Source organism: Kogia breviceps, chromosome 3, assembly GCF_026419965.1.
Source record: "Kogia breviceps isolate mKogBre1 chromosome 3, mKogBre1 haplotype 1, whole genome shotgun sequence".
NCBI classification, from domain to species: domain Eukaryota; kingdom Metazoa; phylum Chordata; class Mammalia; order Artiodactyla; family Physeteridae; genus Kogia; species Kogia breviceps.
This window is the reverse complement of record NC_081312.1, coordinates 86,825,805-86,845,345: the sequence shown is the minus strand read 5'-3', so window position 1 is coordinate 86,845,345 and position 19,541 is coordinate 86,825,805. Positions and strand designations below refer to the sequence as shown.

The window sequence follows — 19,541 nt, the reverse complement described above, 5'->3', positions numbered from 1 at the left end:
TAGAAAATATGAACAGACCAATCACAAGTGATGAAATTGAAACTGTGATTAAAAATCTTCCAACAAACAAAAGTCCAGGACCAGATGGCTTCACAGGTGAATTCTGTCAAACATTTAGAGAAGAGCTAATACCCATCCTTCTCAAACTCTTCCAAAAAATTGCAGAGGAAGGAAAACTCCAAAACTCATTCTATGAGGCCACCATCACCCTGATACCAAAACCAGACAAAGATACTACAAAAAAAAGAAAATTACAGACCAATATCACTGATGAATATAGATGCAAAAATCCTCAACAAAATACTAGCAAACAGAATCCAACAACATGTTAAAAGGATCATACACCATGATCAAGTGGGGTTTATTCCAGGGCTGCAAGGATTCTTCAATATATGCAAATCAATCAGTGTGATACACCATATTCACAAATGGAAGTAGAAAAACCATATGATCATCTCAATAGATGGCAGAAAAAGCTTTTGACAAAATTCAACACCAATTTATGACAAAAACTCTCCAGAAAGTGGGCATAGAGGGAACCTACCTCAATATAATAAAGGCCATACATGGCAAACCTACAGCAAACATCATTCTCAATGGTGAAAAACTGAAAGCATTTCCTTTAAGATCAGGAACAAGACAAGGATGTCCACTCTTGCCACTATTATTCAACATAGTTTTGGAGGTCCTAGCCTTGGCAATCAGAGAAGAAAAAGAAATAAAAGGAATACAAATTGGAAAAAGAGAAGTAAAACTGTCACTGTTTGCAGATGACATGACACTATACATAGAGAATCCTAAAGGTGCCACCAGAAAACTATTAGAGCTAATTAATGTATTTGGTAAAGTTGCAGGATACAAAATTAATGCACAGAAATCTCTTGCATTCCTACACATATCCTCCTATAGAATGATATTTCATCATTCCTTCAGATGATGAAAAATCTGAAAGAGAAATTAAGGAAACACTCCTATTTACCACTGCAACAAAAAGAATAAAATACCTAGGAATAAACCTACCTAGGGAGACAAAAGACCTGTATGCAGAAAACTATAAGACACGGATGAAAGAAATTAAAGATGATACCAACAAATGGAGAGATATTCCATGTTCTTGGATTGGAAGAATCAATACTGCGAAAATGACCATACTACCCAAAGCAATCTACAGATTCAGTGCAATCCCTATCAAATTATCAATGATGTTTTTTACAGAACTGGAACAAAAAATCTTAAAATTTGTATGGAGACACAAGAGACCCTGAATAGCCAAAGCAGTCTTGAGGGGAAAAAAAGGAGCTGGAGGAATCAGACTCCCTGATTTCAGACTAGACTACAAAGCTACAGTAATCAAGACAATATGGTTCTGGCACAAAAACAAAAACATAGATCAATGGAACAAGATAGAAAGACCAGAGATAAACCCATGCACTTATGGTCAATTAATCTATGACAAAGGAGGCAAGGATATACAATGGAGAAAATGGACTCTTTTCAATAAGTGGTACTGGGAAAACTGGACAGCTGCATGTAAAAGAATGAAATTAGAACACTCCCTAACACCATACACAAAAATAAACTCAAAATGGATTCGAGACCTAAATGTAAGACCGGACACTATAAAACTCTTAGAGGAAAACATAGGAAGAACACTCTTTGACATAAATCACAGCAAGATCTTTTTTGATCCAGTTCCTAGAGTAATGGAAATAAAAACAAAAATAAACAAATGGGACCCAATGAAACTTAAGAGCATTTGCAAAGCAAAGGCAACTACAAACAAGACAAAAAGATAACCCTCAGAATGGGAAAACATACTTGCAAACGAATCAGTGGACAATGGATTAATCTCCAAAATGTATACACAGCTCATGCAGCTCAATATTAAAAAAACAAACAACCCAATCAAAAAATGGGCAGAAGACTTAAATAGACATTTCTCCAAAGAGGACATACAGATGGCCAAGAAGCACATGAAAAGCTGCTCAACATCACTAATTATTAAAGAAATGCAAATGAAAACTACAATGAGGTATCAGCTGACACCAGTCAGAATGAACCTCATCAGAAAATCTACAAACAGCAAATGCTGGAGAGGGTGTGGAGAAAAGCAGGCCCTCATGCACTGTTGGTGGTAATGTAAATTGATACAGCCACTATGGAGAACAGTATGGAGGTTCTTTAAAACACTAAAAATATAATCACCATATGACCCAGCCATCCCACTACTGGGCATATACCCTGAGAAAACCATAATTCAAAAAGACACATGCGCCCCAGTGTTCATTGGTGCACTATTTACAATAGCCAGGTCATGGAAGCAACCTAAATGCCCATTGACAGACAAATGGATAAAGCAGATGTGGTACTTATATGCAATGGAATATTACTCAGCCATAAAAAGGAACGAAATTGGGTCATTTGTAGAGATGTGGGTGAATCAAGAGACTGTCATACAGAGTGAAGTAAGTCAGAAAGAGAAAAACAAATATTGTATATTAATGCATATATGTGGAACATAGAAAAATGATAGAGATGAACTGGTTTGCAAGGCAAAAATAAAGACAAAGATGTAGAGAACAAATGTATGGACACCAAGGGGGGAAAGCAGCGGGGGGTGGGAGGGACGGTGTGATGAATGGGGAGATTGGGATTGACATGTATACACTAATGTGTATAAAATGGATGACTAATAAGAACCTGCTGTATAAAAAAATAAATAAAATTAAATTTAAAACAAAGAAAAGAAAATATTTTGATGGGGGTTCCCTGGTGGTGCAGTGGTTGACAATCCACCTGCCAATGCAGGGCACATGGGTTCAAGCCCTGGTCCGGGAAGATCCCACATGCTGTGGAGCAACTAAGCCCATGTGCCACAACTACTGAGCCTGCACTTTAGATCCCACGAGCCACAACTATTGAGCCCATGTGCCACAGCTACTGAATCCCGTGCGTCTAGAGCCCGTGCTCTGCAACAAGAGAAGGCAACACAACACCACACCAAAGCCCCAGCGCAGCCAAAAATAAATAAACTAATTAAAAAAAATTTTTTTTAATATTTGATGGTAGGAATAAGGAGATAGCCCTTTGCCCTGTGCTTTGGGATCTAGGATTATTTCAGGTGTAGGAATTTAACAGTTGTTTTTAAAAATTTTTTTTTATTATTTATTTTTGTCTGCATCGGGTCTTTGTTGCTGCCCGTGGGCTTTCTCTAGTTGCGGCGAGCAGGGGCTGCTCTTCATTGAGGTGCACGGGGGCTTGCTCTTCATTGTGGTGCATGGGCTTCTCATTGCAGTGGCTTCTCTGTTGTGGAGCACGGACTCTAGAGGCATGGGTTTCAGTAGTTGTGGCTTGTGGGCTCTGTAGTTGTGGCTCATGGGTTCTAGAGTGCAGCCTCAGTAGTTGTGGTGCATGGGCTTAGTTGCTCTGCGGCATGTGGATCTTCCTGGACCAGGGCTCAAACCCGTGTCCCCTGCATTGGCAGGAGGATTCTTAACCACTGCGCCTCAAGGGAATTCCCTTAACAGTTTTTTAAGCTAAACCCCAGCAATTTCTAACAACCATAAGTCTTTTAGTGACAGTAATATTTGGTCTTAATTTACAAATGCAAAAGAGAATTCTAGACCTGATATGAAATACAGTTTGGGGCTTGTAGGAATTTTTCTACCTGAGTAATATTAGGAGTTTCACAAACCTAAATAACAGTTTTTTTAGTTTATTGGGTGTATTTGTATTATTCTAGGAGAGAGAATTAAGAATTTCAGTTTTTTAAAACATTAAATGTATTGTTTGACTTTTGCTGGGCCATAAACTGTTTGGAAAAATAAAGATCATCAGAGATTGTGTCCACAAAGATTTTATTTTCAGATATGTTGATAGCATCAGTTAAATGCTTTAAGAAACTTTGTGTTGGTAAACATAATACTAGCAATATGCCTGTCTAAAAAGGGTGGGTTGCTTGAGTGTGGTCATGTATGTAGACAGCACTAGACTTCAAATTCACACATCTGAGTTCTGATTCTCACTGCTTTTTGGCTTTGGGACCATAGAGAAGTCTTTCTGAACCTCTATTTCCTAAGGTATAAGAGGCCTGAGAAAAGCTGCCTCTTAGAGTTATGAGGATCAATTGAGTATTTAGTGAAAGGTTATTATAAACTGTTTAAATCTGATAATAACTTCTGACATTTATTTAGCCCATGACAGCCATTTTCACGTATTTTATAAGATCCTCACACCACTCTCAAATGTAGATACTATACTCAGAGGTGGAAAAGATACTGTCATCTCAGCAAGATTAAATGCATAAGTGATTTGTCTAAGGCCTCTCAGTCAAATGGTAGTTCTGGCACTTTAAATCTATATACCTTTTTTAAAAAAACTTAAATGTGCTATAAAACCAGTATCACTTAAAATAAATAAAAGGTAAAAACAAAAATAACTTAAATAAAAACTAAATGTTAATAAAATCTGTCTATCATTGCCTGATTGAAGGTTCTGAGCCTGAGGCCTGTCTCCTTTTGTCAAAGTGGGAGATTAGCAAGAGTTAAGAATGGTGTTAAAGACATACTGCCACTTACTGAGAATAATATTTTAATTCTGAAAGGTAGAAAAATTGGGGGACAAACATAGAAAAGGTAATACTTTTATCAGGGTTTTAAAATTTTATGGCACCGTACTACTTAAAATCACCTCCTATTCTAGTATTACAGAGGTACTTTCCCATACGTAGGAAACTACATGGTGCTGCTTCATCACATGGCATATATTATTTTAGCCTGTGTTTCGTGTTTTCCTTTGTTTATTTGTTGCAGTGTCTGAATATATATCTTTTTTTTAAACAGGGAGAAAAATGATAGTTACTACTGTGTCCTTTTCAATGATGAACACCATTCATATGACCATGTCATATACAGTCTACAAAGAGCTCTTGACTGTGAGCTCGCAGAGGCACAGTTGCACACCACTGCCATAGACAAAGAGGTTCGTGAGTGTCATTTGAATTATTATGCTGCTTTCATCAGCTTCCTGGAAATTGGGTGTTGACTGGCCCTTGCCAAGTGCCTTAGTATTGTGTTAGGTACAACCATCCTCTTCATTTATTCTTTATAGCCTAAGTAAATTGGTTGAAACTTGATTTTTCTGTGTGTGTATAACAGTTTAAGATGACTGATTTTCCTCTTTTGTTCTAAATAATTAGAAAGTTACTGAATATACTTGGCAAAGAGTAGTTAAGAATGTCAGCTCAACCTCAGTCTGTTTCTATAATTATTGAATGAATGAATAAATGCATGAATTATGAGAAGTTGGTTAGTTAACATCATCTATTAAAACTATTTTTAGAATAATATTGATAGCATGGCTCAACTTTTATTTAACACCCATCCAAAGCAAAATGTGTTCTTTGGGTATGCAGAAGGAACATTAAGCTAATCCCTACCCTCAAGAGGAGTGTAAGATGGTGGAAGAAACGTCATGGCACTAGTAATTAGCATTGTGATTCTAGGGCTTGAGGAATCAATATCCTGGCCATACCTCTAACCCACTAGTGGACCACAAGTGTGTTATGGAACACATGATGAAGAATTTTCAGTTTTCTCATGAAAACTATCTAAGACATATAATAGGAGTTTAGTAAATCTAACTTATTATTATCTGATAGAAATAGAATATACTACAATAAGTAAATAATTGACATTCTTGCCAAGCAGGAAATCTAGAATCCTAAGGTATAGAAACTCTCCACTAGTGGTATTGAAAGTTCTGAAGCTACATAAAGCAGCTAAACACTTATGTTTATCTTCTAGGTATTGTCAATCTTAGGACTTTTAGGCAGTCAACAAATGATTGATAATTAAGAGCTTTTTGGGTCTTTGGGCTTTATATTACTTATTGATTGGGATTGTCAATCTACTACCTAATTCTCACGTTTGTCTATAATTAGGGCCGTCGGGCTGTTAAAGCAGGTGCTTTTGCTGCTTGCCAGGAAGCAAAGGAAGATATAAAGGTAATTTTCTGAATTAGAGTCAAAAAGAGAATTTAAAGAGGAATGCACATTACAAGAGCCCAAGTAAAACAATTATATTGTTGAAGTGATTTGACATCGTTAGTAAAGATAAGATTGGAGCACTTAGACCCAGAGATTTGGAACTGCAACAGTTAGTTATATGATTTCTTTTTTTGAAGAGTAGATTACTTAGTTAAAATAAAAATTTTAAAACTAGTTTATTTTTAATATTCCTTTCATTTCTAGAGTCATTCAGAAAATGTCTCTCAACATCCACTTCATGTGGAAGTATTACACTCTGAGGTTATGGCTCATCAGAAATTTGCTTTGCGTCTGGGATCCTGGATGAATAAAATTATGAGCTATTCAAGTAAGCATATAGCCTATATTTCTTATTTTTCAGAAACTATTGTCTTTTTAAATAACCACAAATTTTAAAATGTCATTGAGTATAAAGTAAAATGGTTTTTTTTTTAATACATTTTGCTTATTTTCAGGATTGCATTTCAGATGCTGTGAATAATGTTTCATTGGCTCTTGATTTTTTGATTTTGACAGAATAACTCTTGACATCAAGTGTGGGACGATTACTGTTAGTTTTTCATATGTTATTATAGGAAATGTACTTTTGGGAGAAAATACTTTAAGAATAAAAATTATATGACTTTTTTTGTTTGTAGGTGACTTCAGACAGATCTTTTGCCAAGCATGCCTTAGAGAAGAACCTGGCTCTGAGAATCCCTGTCTCATAAGCAGGTTAATGCTTTGGGATGCAAAGCTTTATAAAGGTAGGTAGATCTTTATTTGTGCTTCTTGCCATGAAGCCGAGGAATATTATGACCTTAAAGTGGAGTTTAATCTCTTTTGTTTATTAAATCAGTGAACTTGATAAGATACTATACTTTGAAGGTGAGGTTAACCAATCATTATGTATTCTGTGTTAAAACCCAGGGATATTGCCTTTTAATTACAGTGCCTTTTCATTTAGTCAGAACCAATAAAAAGAGTATGTATGCATTCATGTAGTAGTGCCATTATAAAAGTTATGTTAATTTTCATTTTTAAAATTTAAATGAAGAACCAAAAGTAAAAGGTGAGAGAAAGGTTAAAGGGGATGGAGAAGGGAAGATACAGAGTAAGAGTAGTCTTTAGTGAAACAGAATGAAAAGGAATGGAGAAAGGTGGGAGAAGTAGGATGAAGTAAGGTACAGGAGTGAGAGGGGTACAGAAAAAGAGGGGAAAGGCATTACATGTATGTATTTTAAATTCTAGCTATTAAATATTAATGCAATAAATGCCACTAACATTTGAGTCCTTGAGGTCTATTAGCATGTGAAATATTTTTATAATATTCTGCCACTACTAATAGCTGGAATGTTTTTTTTGCCTTGGTGATACTCCTCCCACTTCCCCAAAAAATGATGTATAGGTGCCCGTAAGATCCTTCACGAATTGATCTTCAGCAGTTTTTTTATGGAGATGGAATACAAAAAATTCTTTGCTATGGAATTTGTGAAGGTAATTGCTCTTTATAAATAGATATCAACAAATAGAAATAGAAAACCATTTTTGTAAGTGAAATAATGGAAACAAAGGGGATAATTATGAAGCAAGAATTTAATTTTATAGTTCATTTCTCTGTCAAAAAGTTCATTTATTTTCACGTTTGGTAGTATGGAAACAGTAGTCTGAGAGAGGAGATAGGTGGAAAATGACCTTTTGTTTGCCTAGAAAAAGCAATAGGAAGTTATCACATTCGTGAATACATTTATCTTTTCTAATCATATGTCTGTTAGTAAAATTATAACAAGAGCAGTGACTAGTTGAAAGGCATAACAGGGAAAAGGAACAGATATACATGCTAAAAGGAGGCAGATATTTGATGGGCAAGAGTTATACTTAACTATTTGAGGCTAGAATATAAAGATAAATCTTACAGCTTTTTAATATTGTTTTATTGATCTGTTGTATATCCCTTATATTGTAATATTTTTTGTCTCTCTCTCTCTCTCTCTCTCAAGTTAGACTAGTTAGAACATGTACTTCTTTAACCTTCTGCTTTGCCTTATACAGAGGTATCCAGTAAATACTTGTTAGTTTACTCTGATTTTGAGTGGCAGGAAATTCTGTAAAACTTAGGACAGAGGTAGACCCAGGATGGAATTGGAAGCAGAGAGTGAAATAATGATTGTCATAGGCAAATGATACTGTGGGATAAGATACCTGCACTTCCTGGATTTTATAAGTAGATTGTTAAAAGCAACTAAGACATTTGGTTTCTTTAAAGGTGATGACAACTCAAATTATCAACTCTATTCTTCTAAAACTCATTAGAGATAGAATATTGGACCATACCTGTGATCTGAAATGAAGTTTTTTCCTTATACAACAGCAGTTCTCCCTCCTTATATGATGTTTTTCTGTATACCATGGTTACCTCTTAAACTTTGTATGAATTCTAATGGTTGAAATTAAATATGTAGGTCAAAATTTAATATAATAGATGCTTGATGCATGACTGGATGTATTATTTTTGTTCTCCCAAGATACCAGGATTGATTTTCAGCTGGTATGCACCAGTATGTATAAGAAGTTATGTACAGCCAGCATCCATTCTGTTTAAGGCTGGGTTGAATCTGATGGATGGTTTTCTGGGTCATATCAGCTTTTGAATACTTTCAGTATAGTCCGTGCCCTATTCCATTGGGGTAAAATCTGCTAAAGATTGCCCTAGATTCTGTTTGGAGAAAGTATATACTGCACCTTTGCAGTCCTCTGTGATTTTTACGTGCGTGTGTGTGTGTGTGTGTGTGTGTGTGTGTGTTGTGTTTTTTAAAAAATAGTTCTCATTATCCAACTGTGCTAGGTTGGGTAGCTGAATTCATATTCAGTCTTTTTTTATTCTCTTTCTAGTGAATTTTTGTTGACCATAGTATCTCCCCTTAATAAATAGGAGTTATAATACTTGCCATCTTATACATAGGAATAAATGTAGCTGTTAAAATTGGGATTTTAAAAGTTTTCAGTACTTATTTATAATTGCTTCTCCACTTATTGTTTTATCTTTCAGTATTATAAGCAGCTACAGAAAGACTATATCAGTGATGATCATGACAGAAGTATCTCTATAACTGCACTCTCAGTTCAGATGTTTACTGTTCCTACTTTGGTATGTATTGATTAGTCTTGGCAATCTTTCTAAGTAATATTTATTTTATTATTTAAGAATTTTAGTTAGTGTTGAATTGAATTAAAACAATTTCTGAGTAACTATGTTGGTCTAATTACACGTGGAAAATTGTATAATGCTTCAGTGGTATCTGCATGTGAAAGTGAGTTAATGATACCCAAGGACTAGGTATTTGTGGAGTGGGAGTGATGGCACTACCTTGGTCCAAAAGTGCTCATTCCTGCAGGTGAAACCTAGGGATGGTTTCTCAGTGTCTAGAGTAACTTAGGAACAGTGCCTTTTTAATACCAAAAAAAATTTTTTTTTTCTTCTTTAGGCTTTTTTAAAAAAATTTTTTTTATCGTTGTTAGGAGTGGGGGAATACAGTAAGATAAAACAAAGCAGGAGGAGAGTATAACTGTTGAGCATTTGCATGAGATGGAGCTGCATAGGCCTGGGAGGAGGACGGTGGAGGATTCTGCTTCCTTTTTATACTACTACTTTTCCTATTTCTTCTGGAAAGTTCCTACTTTCTCTTTTCAAAGGCCAGAGAAAAGAATGGGGAAGAGAAATTGGATTGCGAGTAAGGGGGAGATGTCAGAATAGAAAATATATATGACAGAAGCCGGAAGTATATCTGTTTGTTCTACTTTGCTCACTGTGTGATTAACAGTGGTAAACATTCATGTAAATAACCTGTGTAATGGGCTTGGGGTGTTGTTCAGACAGATATTTTCTAGTTGCTGAGGAGTAGGGAATTTTTACTTTTAGAAAATAATTTCTCAGAAATTGCTATCCTGTGAGAGTAAGGAGTGTGTTTGATGCTCAACAAACATTTATTCAAAATGACTTACCAACCAAATGAATAAATAAATAAAGTCCATACTATAATGAGTTAATACTAAAGACAATATTCTTCATATGTTCTGCAGGCTCGACATCTTATTGAAGAGCAAAATGTTATCTCTGTCATTACTGAAACTCTGCTGGAAGTTTTGCCTGAGTACTTGGATAGGAACAATAAATTCAACTTCCAGGGTTATAGCCAGGACAAATTGGGAAGAGTATATGCAGTAATATGTGATCTAAAGTAAGTTGTTTGAGTAAAAAGGTGAGGGTACCTGTTAAACACAGTTGTGTTTATTCTGTCCTGTATATAAACATCTGATCCTTTTGGTTATCTTGGAATCTTTATAATGATGGCAAGTACAAAGAACTGTTACTGTGATGTCAATAAATGTTTTAAGTGGAGGCTTCTTATAGAGTTAAAATCAGGTCAGTAAAGAAGGTACTGAGGAAGCCCCTCTCACAGGAACTTAGGGTCTCTTGGGGTCACCAAATGAATCTCCATCATAGTCACCATGCCTTCCACTCACTTCCACTCATGTATTTTGGTTCTGGCCCTCTTGCATAGTCTCTTTGTGCTTAGTTTCAGATGATCTTGTTGATGTGAATTTTTTTAACTCCCTTTTTCATACATATGACCAAATATTCATCAGGGGTTTCTTAAGTTTTTCTCCCTGAAGAGAATGGAGTTTCCTTTTAAACTAAAGTTGGAATCATATGATAGATCACATTTGGGATCATTGGACCTCAAAGGAAATAAATTTCTAATTTTTTTAGAAATAAATGGTGATTACTATAAGGATTATGCTGTATAAAGTATTCAATAAATCATAAACTTAAACAATTATTTTAAGAATATATTAAGACAAAATATGTTTCATTTAGTTCGCTATTAAAAAAAGAGCTCTAAGATATATATGATTACTTATTCTAGTCCCTTCGTGAATAAAATCATTCTAATTTTGTCCACTTCTTCTAGTGACCATGTAAAGTATAGAGAGCTGGAAACAAGTTTCTAAACCAACCTAAAAATAGTTTAGTCTAGTTAGAAAAATACATTTGACAAATTTCTGGAACTATGCATTGAATCCTTGATATTACTGAGAAAAAAGTTTCCAGACTCTTTCAAATTCTACAATTTCTAAATATGATTATGACATGTAATTCTCTCTTTAAAGTTCAGTAAATTGTTATGTTATCATATCTTCAGTACAAGTTAAGATGGTGATGAGTTCAGTAGTGAGTTACCATTTAGCCATTGTGATTCACAAATTATGCATAATTTACATTATGCAAAACAAACAAACAAAAAATATACAAAAACTCCAAATGGCAGTACTTAAAGTTTAGTGTTAAATCAGTGTATTTATCATTCCTTTGGTCTACTGTATAGGAAAAATCTCTTTCTGTGGTTCTCATTACTCTGAAGTGTTCTTATAACAGAGTTATTTTTCTATCCAGAGAAGTGCATAATCACATCATTGTTTCATCATATTTTATTTTGTGGATCTCTGACTATAATTATTCTCTGTGGTAAATAATTTAGAGTTAATGCATCCCTAGATACTTACCCCTATGGTAAAACTTTAAGGTCCCTGGTTGGGAAGGTAATTTTAAAGTTTTCCCACTCTTCTGATGCTCACAACTTCTCTCCTACATCCTTATATAAGTAGAGATTTCTCTAATGACAAGGAGAAGGGAAAAATAATGTCTTTTGAGGACCTGATTAGCAGATATTGTGCTAGACTTCTAGTGTAATTCACTCTCATAAGGGTCCTGTGTTATTTATTAGTAACTGCTATGTGCTAAGAAGCTTTACTTATTTTACTTCATTTTATTCTTGCAACATTCTCATAACGTAGGTGATATCTTTATTTGTAGATTATAATTATTTGCCTAAGGTCACAAAGCTAGTAAGTGGCAGAATTTGGATTTGAGCCTAACACTATTTATCTGTAATACTCATGTTCCTTTCACTACATTATGTAGCTTCACAGACTACATAAACAACAACAAAGCTTTCTCTGAAACCTGGCCTAAAACACCAATCAGATATACCCTTCATTTAACAAATAATTACTGAGCCCCATTTCTCAGTCTCTCATGGTAGAAATTTTGTAGTCATTATTTCCCCATATACTTGTTCATTCACCACTTCTTCCTGAAGCCCTGCTTTTAAATCAGAAATAACCACAAATACTTAATGCCTTTTAACTGTTTCTAGAATAAAGTACAGATTCTTCCAGAATTTGTAGCTCTTCATAGTCTCACTTTATATACTACTTATCTACTTATCTGACTGTACCTCAGCATGAAATAAGTTTCTTGGTCCTAGCAGAAGCTCTGTTCAGCCTGCCTCAGGAAATTTTCATTCTCTCAAAGCAGTGCATTCTAACCTTTGAGTAGCACCTTCCAACTTTTAGAAAGTTTATTTTATATTGAACTCTTGTCTTTTTGTAGCTTTCATTTTGTGGCTCTAGCTCACCCTTTGTCCATTCAGAACAACTCAGTGCTCATTTAACTTGAAGTATTTGAAGACAGCAGGCATATCTGACAACTCTTTTTTATGTTAAGTTACATCATTTTCTTTAAATATACCCATTTCATATTTAAAATTCCTTCTACATTATTGTCCTTCGCTACTGAACCTGTTTTAGTTGACTGTATACCACTTAAGATATATGCCAAGAAGTGAACACAGTACTCTGAGGTCTGTGTAGTAGAAGGAAGGGATTATTACCTCTCTCATTCTAAATAAATACACCTGTATTTAGTTTCATTTGTCACTCACTCTATGGAAGGTATCTGTTGGGATATTATGGAAATGAAACTTAGAAAAGAGATGCAGTTGAACCTTGGTTCTGTTAAGTGAATATTATCCTTTTATTACTCTATCTTGTTTTTTCCTTTTTCTGAAAAGTATAGCATATTCTCAATGCAAGTCACCCTCTTCCTCTCCTACTCTGTCCCACCCTCCTTCCACTGCTTTTACTACCTATTTTTATCTGCAGACTGCTTTTCTTTTCCTTTCCTTCCTTACTCTTTCCTTTCTTCCTATCTCTTACATCTTCTTTACTTCTTAGGTCTCCTACAGGGGTCAGGCATGAACTATGTGAAACTAGAAATGTAAATTTTCTTCTCTAGATCAGTGCTTCTCAAATATTAATATGAATGCAAATCATTTTGGGAGCTTGTTAAAATGCAGATTATTACTCAGTAGATTCTGCATTTCTAAAGATTCAGTTGATGCTGATGCTTCTGGTTTGTGAACAACCTTTTGAGTAGCAGTGCTCTAGAAAACAGCCAAACTTTGATGCCATTTGTTCATTGTGGTAGAGTTTAAACTTTAGTCTTTTTTACTTTAAAAGAAAGATTTAGAATGTAATTAGTATATTTCAAAGTTATTTCTTTGATGAAGTCCTGATGATTGTATTTTAAATTTCAACATATTAATGGATATTTAAAGAAAGGGAAAATTAACCCGCAATCCTTACTATCTTTATGAGTAAAACTAATTTTTCCTCCATCTTTTTGCCTTGTCTTTTATGTTCAGCATTACTTCCTTTGTGCCCCTTTTTTGGGAGCTTAACAGTGGATTACAGTGTCCAGTGTACATATCTGTTTTCCCATCTGCACTTTGAACCTCAAGGGTAGGGTGTCTGGTTCATGTTTATGTTCCTGATACCTGGTGTGTAATAGGAATTGATTTGGGTTGACTGAGTGCAAAATAATTTTTAATAATTGTTATGATTCCTTCCTGAGAAGTTATTTCGTGATAAACCATGTTCCCACTGGATACGAAAACAGCCATTGTCTTTACAGCCAAAAGAAGTATTGGTGTTGTAAATTATAGGCTAAAATGGATCTGTTTATCTTATGAAACAAATACATTCTGATATGAAATCCACGATGACATAGGTGCTTATATCCTTCTTCTGGGTTCTGGGCGAAGAAAGCCTGGAGGTAGGAAGTCTGTTCCAAATTTCCTGACCCACCAGCAGTAGTATATCTATGGTACTGAAATCAGGTAACAGGAACGAATGGCTGTGGGAACCAGTGCAGAATGGTCACACAAAGCTGTACAAATCTTTAGTCATTACATACTGAGCAGCAATAACAAAGGTATTGAATCCTCAGGCCAGACTACTATAATTCTCTTGACTGCATGCTTTAGGGGAAAAAAATGTGTCTTTTTTTTTTTTTTTTTTTTTTTTTTTTTGCGGTACGCGGGCCTCTCACTGTTGTGGCCTCTCCCGTTGTGGAACACAGGCTCCGGACGCGCCGGCTCAGCGGCCATGACTCATGGGCCTAGCCGCCCCACGGCATGTGGGATCTTCCCGGACCGGGGCACAAACCCGTGTACCCTGCATCAGCAGGCGGGCTCTCAACCACTGCACCACCAGGGAAGCCCAAAGTGTTTCATTTTAATGCACAAAAATATTTTATAACTTATAAAATATTCTGAAATAGTTTGCACAAACAGCATACATCATGCACATGTAGTTTTGACATGCATTTTGAGGCTGAAGGGATTTCAACTGGTCCTTTGGGTGAAGAGTATGAACAGTTCTAGAAAATTTGTACTGTGGTTGTCCAGCTGTGACAGGCTGGATTCACTTAATCAGACTAACTTTTGAGTGGAGAAGTCAGGCTTAGCTTTGACATCTGCCTCTCATAGGTAGAGCATTCACATTTTGCTGGTGTAATTCTAGCACTGCCTAGAATTGTAAGAAATTAGAATTCATAATTTTGATGAATCAACATTATCTATAGCCCTGAGAACCTTAAAATTATCCCAAAATAGGAAAGTGAAATGTTTCTTTGTCTTTTGAAATGATAGGTATATCCTGATCAGCAAGCCTGTAGTATGGACGGAAAGATTAAGAATGCAGTTCCTTGAAGGCTTTAGATCTTTTTTGAAGATTCTTACCTGTATGCAGGTATGATAGTTCTTCTGTACATCAGTAAGATAAATTTATTTAAAAAAATTTAACCCCAATCTTTCATGTTTTGTTTTGTTTTGAGGAAATTATGGTTTTTATTTGAGGAAGGATAAATCTAGCAAAACAGAAGTAAAATTTAAACACTGCCTCACTGATTCTGCTTTAATAGATCTTTCTGAATAGCTTAGTTAACTGCAGTTGTTACTATTAATGTTTATTGATGCTTACCATGTGATAACTGTAGTAAGCACTTTCATGCATTATTTCTTTTTTTTTTTTTTTTTTTTTCTGTACGCGGGCCTCTCACTGTTGTGGCCTTTCCCGTTGCGGAGCACAGGCTCCGGACGCGGAGGCTCAGCGGCCATGGCTCACGCGCCCAGCCGCTCCGCGGCACGTGGTATCTTCCCGGACCGGGGCACGAACCCGCGTCCCCTGCATCGGCAGGCGGACTCTCAAGCACTGCGCCACCAGGGAAGCCCATGCATTATTTCTTTTGAGCCTCATAGCAATCTTATGAGGTAGTTACTATTATTATCCCCCTTTTACATATAAGGGAATCAGCTTAGAAATAATTTGACCAGGGTCATATAGCTAGAAAGTGACAGAGTTATGATTTGAACCCTTGTGTTCTGACCTAGTGTAACAGCCATGTTAAAAAACTACACATACATGAATATAAATCCTGATGATTTTATATTTTGCCAGTGGAAGAGCAAAGAAAGAGGGCCCATATGTATATGTTAACCACTCTCTTCTTGTAGGGAATGGAAGAAATCAGAAGACAGGTTGGGCAACACATAGAAGTGGATCCTGACTGGGAGGCTGCCATTGCTATACAGATGCAATTGAAGAATATTTTACTAATGTTCCAAGAGTGGTGCGCTTGTGATGTAAGTAAAATTTGTTAGAAGGATCCGTGCCTTTTTAAGTGTTCTGATTGTTATTAATAGTATAGTTTTATGTTGCAACTTCCTTGATGTAAAGTTTTATTACTTAGTTTCTTATATATTTGAATTATCTTATTAAATTTGTAGTTTTTTACACTTAATTAGAAAATGTGCTCCATGGCATTCCATTTACCTTTGGGAATAGTGGAGTTTAAAATATACAGCACACACTAACCAATTAATAAATTAATTATTGATAAATTTATTTCCTTGGGCATGAATGTTAATAATAAAATTAGGACTAGACTTTTAAATATTCCAACAGTGGAGGGGTATAGATATTTATTCAATCAAGAGCCTTGTTATGTGAGTTAAACCATTAAGAAAATTAATTTTAGTTATTTATTTTTTAATTAATTTATTTTTGGCTGTGTTGGGTCTTCGTTGCTGTGTATGGGCTTTCTCTAGTTGCAGCGATCGGGGGCTACTCTTTGTTGCAGTATGTGGGCTTCTCATTGCAGTGGCTTCTCTTGCTGCAGAGCATGGGATCTAGGCACGTGGGCTTCAGTAGTTGTGTCATGCAGGCTCAGTAGTTGTGGCACTTGGGCTTAGTTGCTCCACAGCATGTGGGATCTTCCTAGAGCAGGGATCGAACCCATGTCCCCTTCATTGGCAGGCGGATTCTTAATGACTGTGCCACCAGGGAAGTCCAAGAAAATTAATTTTAAAATATGGAACTAATGTTTTTCCTTAAGCAATAATTTTATTTTATTTATTTATTTTTGAAAATATTTATTTATTTTATTTGTGGCTGCGTTGGATCTTAGTTGCGGCACATGGGATCTTTGCTGTGGCATGTGGAAGCCTCCGCTGTGGCATGCATCCTCCTTGTTGCAGTGCATGGTCTTCTCTAGTTGTGGCCTGCATGCTCAGTAGTTGTGGTGTGTGGGCTTAGTTGCCCCGTGGCATGTGGGATCTTAATTCCCCAACCAGAGATTGAACCCATGTCCCCTGCATTGGAAGGCTGATTCTTAACCACTGGACCACCAGCGAAGTCCTCTCCTTAAGCAATAATTTTAGACCATAATGCTCTTTAAACACAATCCTACTCCAGACTCCCTTTTGAGAAGATGACCTCATTTTTTTCTGTTCTGAGAAAATTAACATTATGTAAGTCAAATTCTTTGATCTTCTCCAGTTTCTCTGTATATCTTACTATAGTCAGTTCACTAAGTTTCTATATATATCTTCACTATTGGTCTCTTTCATTTTCCTCTTTCTAAAAGTGATGTCTCTACCTAGGCTCTTGGTCCCAACCTATATTACTTCTTCCTGGAGTTTGCTTCCTCAGTTGTCTCCTCTGGTATTTCCCACTCTTTCATTCATCTGCCTGTAAACACACAGGACTCTCCTATTCTTAAGAACAATGAGAATAAAAGCCCCCTCACTTGTCATTGCTACCTCATGAACTGTATTTTATTTCTTTTTTCCTCATCTGCGCCACCACCAGCCATTGGTCATGGGTTCAGAGTGGCGGTCATGCTCACAGACACAATAAACTTTAATCTAGCACAGCAGCTGTGTAGAACAATAAGGACAGGAAATATTGTCCAGCAACTACCACAGCACATATTTTTTGGTTCCCCTCATCTTTATGAAGGGCATGCTTAATTGTTGGAGATGAGGTCAAAGTGTGTGGTGTTCATGTTGACATCTGCAAAACCTCCTGAAGTCATCTACATTTACTGTCGCCACTCTTTAGCTTCTAAAACTTCTTTAGAGCCAGGCTTCTGCCCTTACCAATTGATAGGAACTGCTTTTTGAAAAAATGTCAGAGGATCTATTTAGTAACCAAATTCAGAGGTCTTTTCTAAGTCCCCTATCTTCCTTAAATGTCTGTAGCATTGCATTCTTTTGAGAACCTTAATCGTTTTGAAACTCTTTCCCTCTGATTTTCACAAACCCACTTATCCTAATATTTCTCTTATTGATTACCCATTTCAATCAATGATTGCCTTTTTCCCCTCACTTCCTTCTGCCTACTAAGTAAGACATTCCCCAATGTTTTCTTTTTCTTACAGGTGTTTTATTTCTACCACCCCAATTAAAACTTCGTAAGATAACTTTCCCAAACTATAGAATCACTTCTGTTTGTGTGCTACACATTACTGCTTGGATCTTACATTTGTATTTCAAACTAAGAATATATTAAATTGATTTGTCATCATTTCATTCTACTTCCAGCTTGCATTTTTTCTTCTTGACTCCCTTATTCTGTTCATGGTACCATGATTCATACGTTCATCCATACAGGAAATCTGAGAGCCACTGTGTTCTGTGTGTTAGATGTTAACAGACTTTTGAGGGGGAAAAGAGTTTTATGTTCATGTAAGATTGGGAAATGCTAGGTTGAACAAAATCGAACATGATTTTTTTTTTTTTTTTTGCGGTACGTGGGCCTCTCACTGTTGTGGCCTCTCCCGTTGCGAAGTGCAGGCTCCGGACGCGCAGGCTCAGCGGCCATGGCTCACGGGCCCAGCCGCTCCGCGGCATGTGGGATCTTTCCAGACTGGGGCACAAACCCATGTCCCCTGCATTGGCAGGCGGACTCTCAACCACTGTGCCACCAGTGAAGCACAAACATGATTTTTTAAGCCACTGAACTTCTCAAACCCTTTGATTAATCAGTGTTCTCAGGACTTCCCTGGTGGCGCAGTGGTTAAGAATCCACCTGCCAGTGCAGGGGACACAGGTTCAAGCCCTGGTCTGGGAAGATCCCACATGCTGCAGAGCAGCTAAGCCCGTGTGCCACAACTACTGAGCCTGTGTGCTGCAACTACTGAAGCCCATGTGCCTAGAGCCCGTGCTCTGCAACAAGATAAGCCACTGCAATGAGAAGCCTGCGCACCTCAATGAAGAGTAGCCCCTGCTCACCGCAGCTAGAGAAAGCCCTCACACAACGAAGAACCAACGCAGCAAAAACTAACTGAATGAATTTATTTAAAGAAAAAAAAAATTAATGTGCTCATTTCTAAGAGAGATATTCCCCCAATTTATTTAACTATAGAATTCCTTTTTTCAAGATAAAATCAGTGAGAAATACTCTTAAAAAGTGACCTTTGACTCATCTCCCTGCCATACTTAGCCAGATTTGAGTCTTCCTTATCCTAAATTTATTTTATAATCCTAACTTATTTCCTGTGGGTTTATTCTTTTTTGCCCTGACTGCCCCCACCCTAGTTTGAGTCCCTTATCACCTTACACTTAACTTAGTAGTAAACTTTCTATTAGTTTCCTTGTCTCCTAACACTACTGTCTCCAATCTGTCACCTTCAGTGACACCCACTAATTCTTCTTGAAGCAATATGTTGACTACAATACTACACATCAGACAGTATTAGTATATTCAACTTTACATGGCAACGCCAAGGCATATTTCCAGTTTAATTGCTCATTAATTCTGTCCATAAACCCTTTGATTTATCTAGTTTTTATTCCTTTCCACTGCCCGAACAGGGGTTATACTTCCTTCCCCTTATTTTTCTTTGTTTATTCTGTATCTCTGATTACAGTACTACCATCTCTCCATCTTCCCCCCATGCTTAAATTCTGCATATTCTTTCAAACCCCACTCAAAAGCTACTTTAAAAAAAAATTAATTAATTTATTTATTTTTGGCTGCATTGGGTCTT

General features: G+C 36.4%; 1 protein-coding gene across 2 annotated transcripts in view; it reads left to right on the top strand.

Moving 5' to 3' along the window:
• UBR1 (ubiquitin protein ligase E3 component n-recognin 1) overlaps positions 1-19,541 on the top strand; it is a 166,080-nt gene that overhangs the window by 66,653 nt on the left and 79,886 nt on the right. For both annotated transcript variants that reach the window (XM_059059472.2, XM_059059471.2), the window contains exons 6-14: positions 4,842-4,980; positions 5,942-6,004; positions 6,251-6,374; positions 6,685-6,792; positions 7,434-7,522; positions 9,075-9,173; positions 10,106-10,263; positions 14,860-14,959; positions 15,724-15,852. In XM_059059472.2, coding sequence (XP_058915455.1) covers positions 4,842-4,980; positions 5,942-6,004; positions 6,251-6,374; positions 6,685-6,792; positions 7,434-7,522; positions 9,075-9,173; positions 10,106-10,263; positions 14,860-14,959; positions 15,724-15,852 — 1,009 coding nt within the window. The remainder of the gene's footprint in view (positions 1-4,841; positions 4,981-5,941; positions 6,005-6,250; positions 6,375-6,684; positions 6,793-7,433; positions 7,523-9,074; positions 9,174-10,105; positions 10,264-14,859; positions 14,960-15,723; positions 15,853-19,541) is intronic.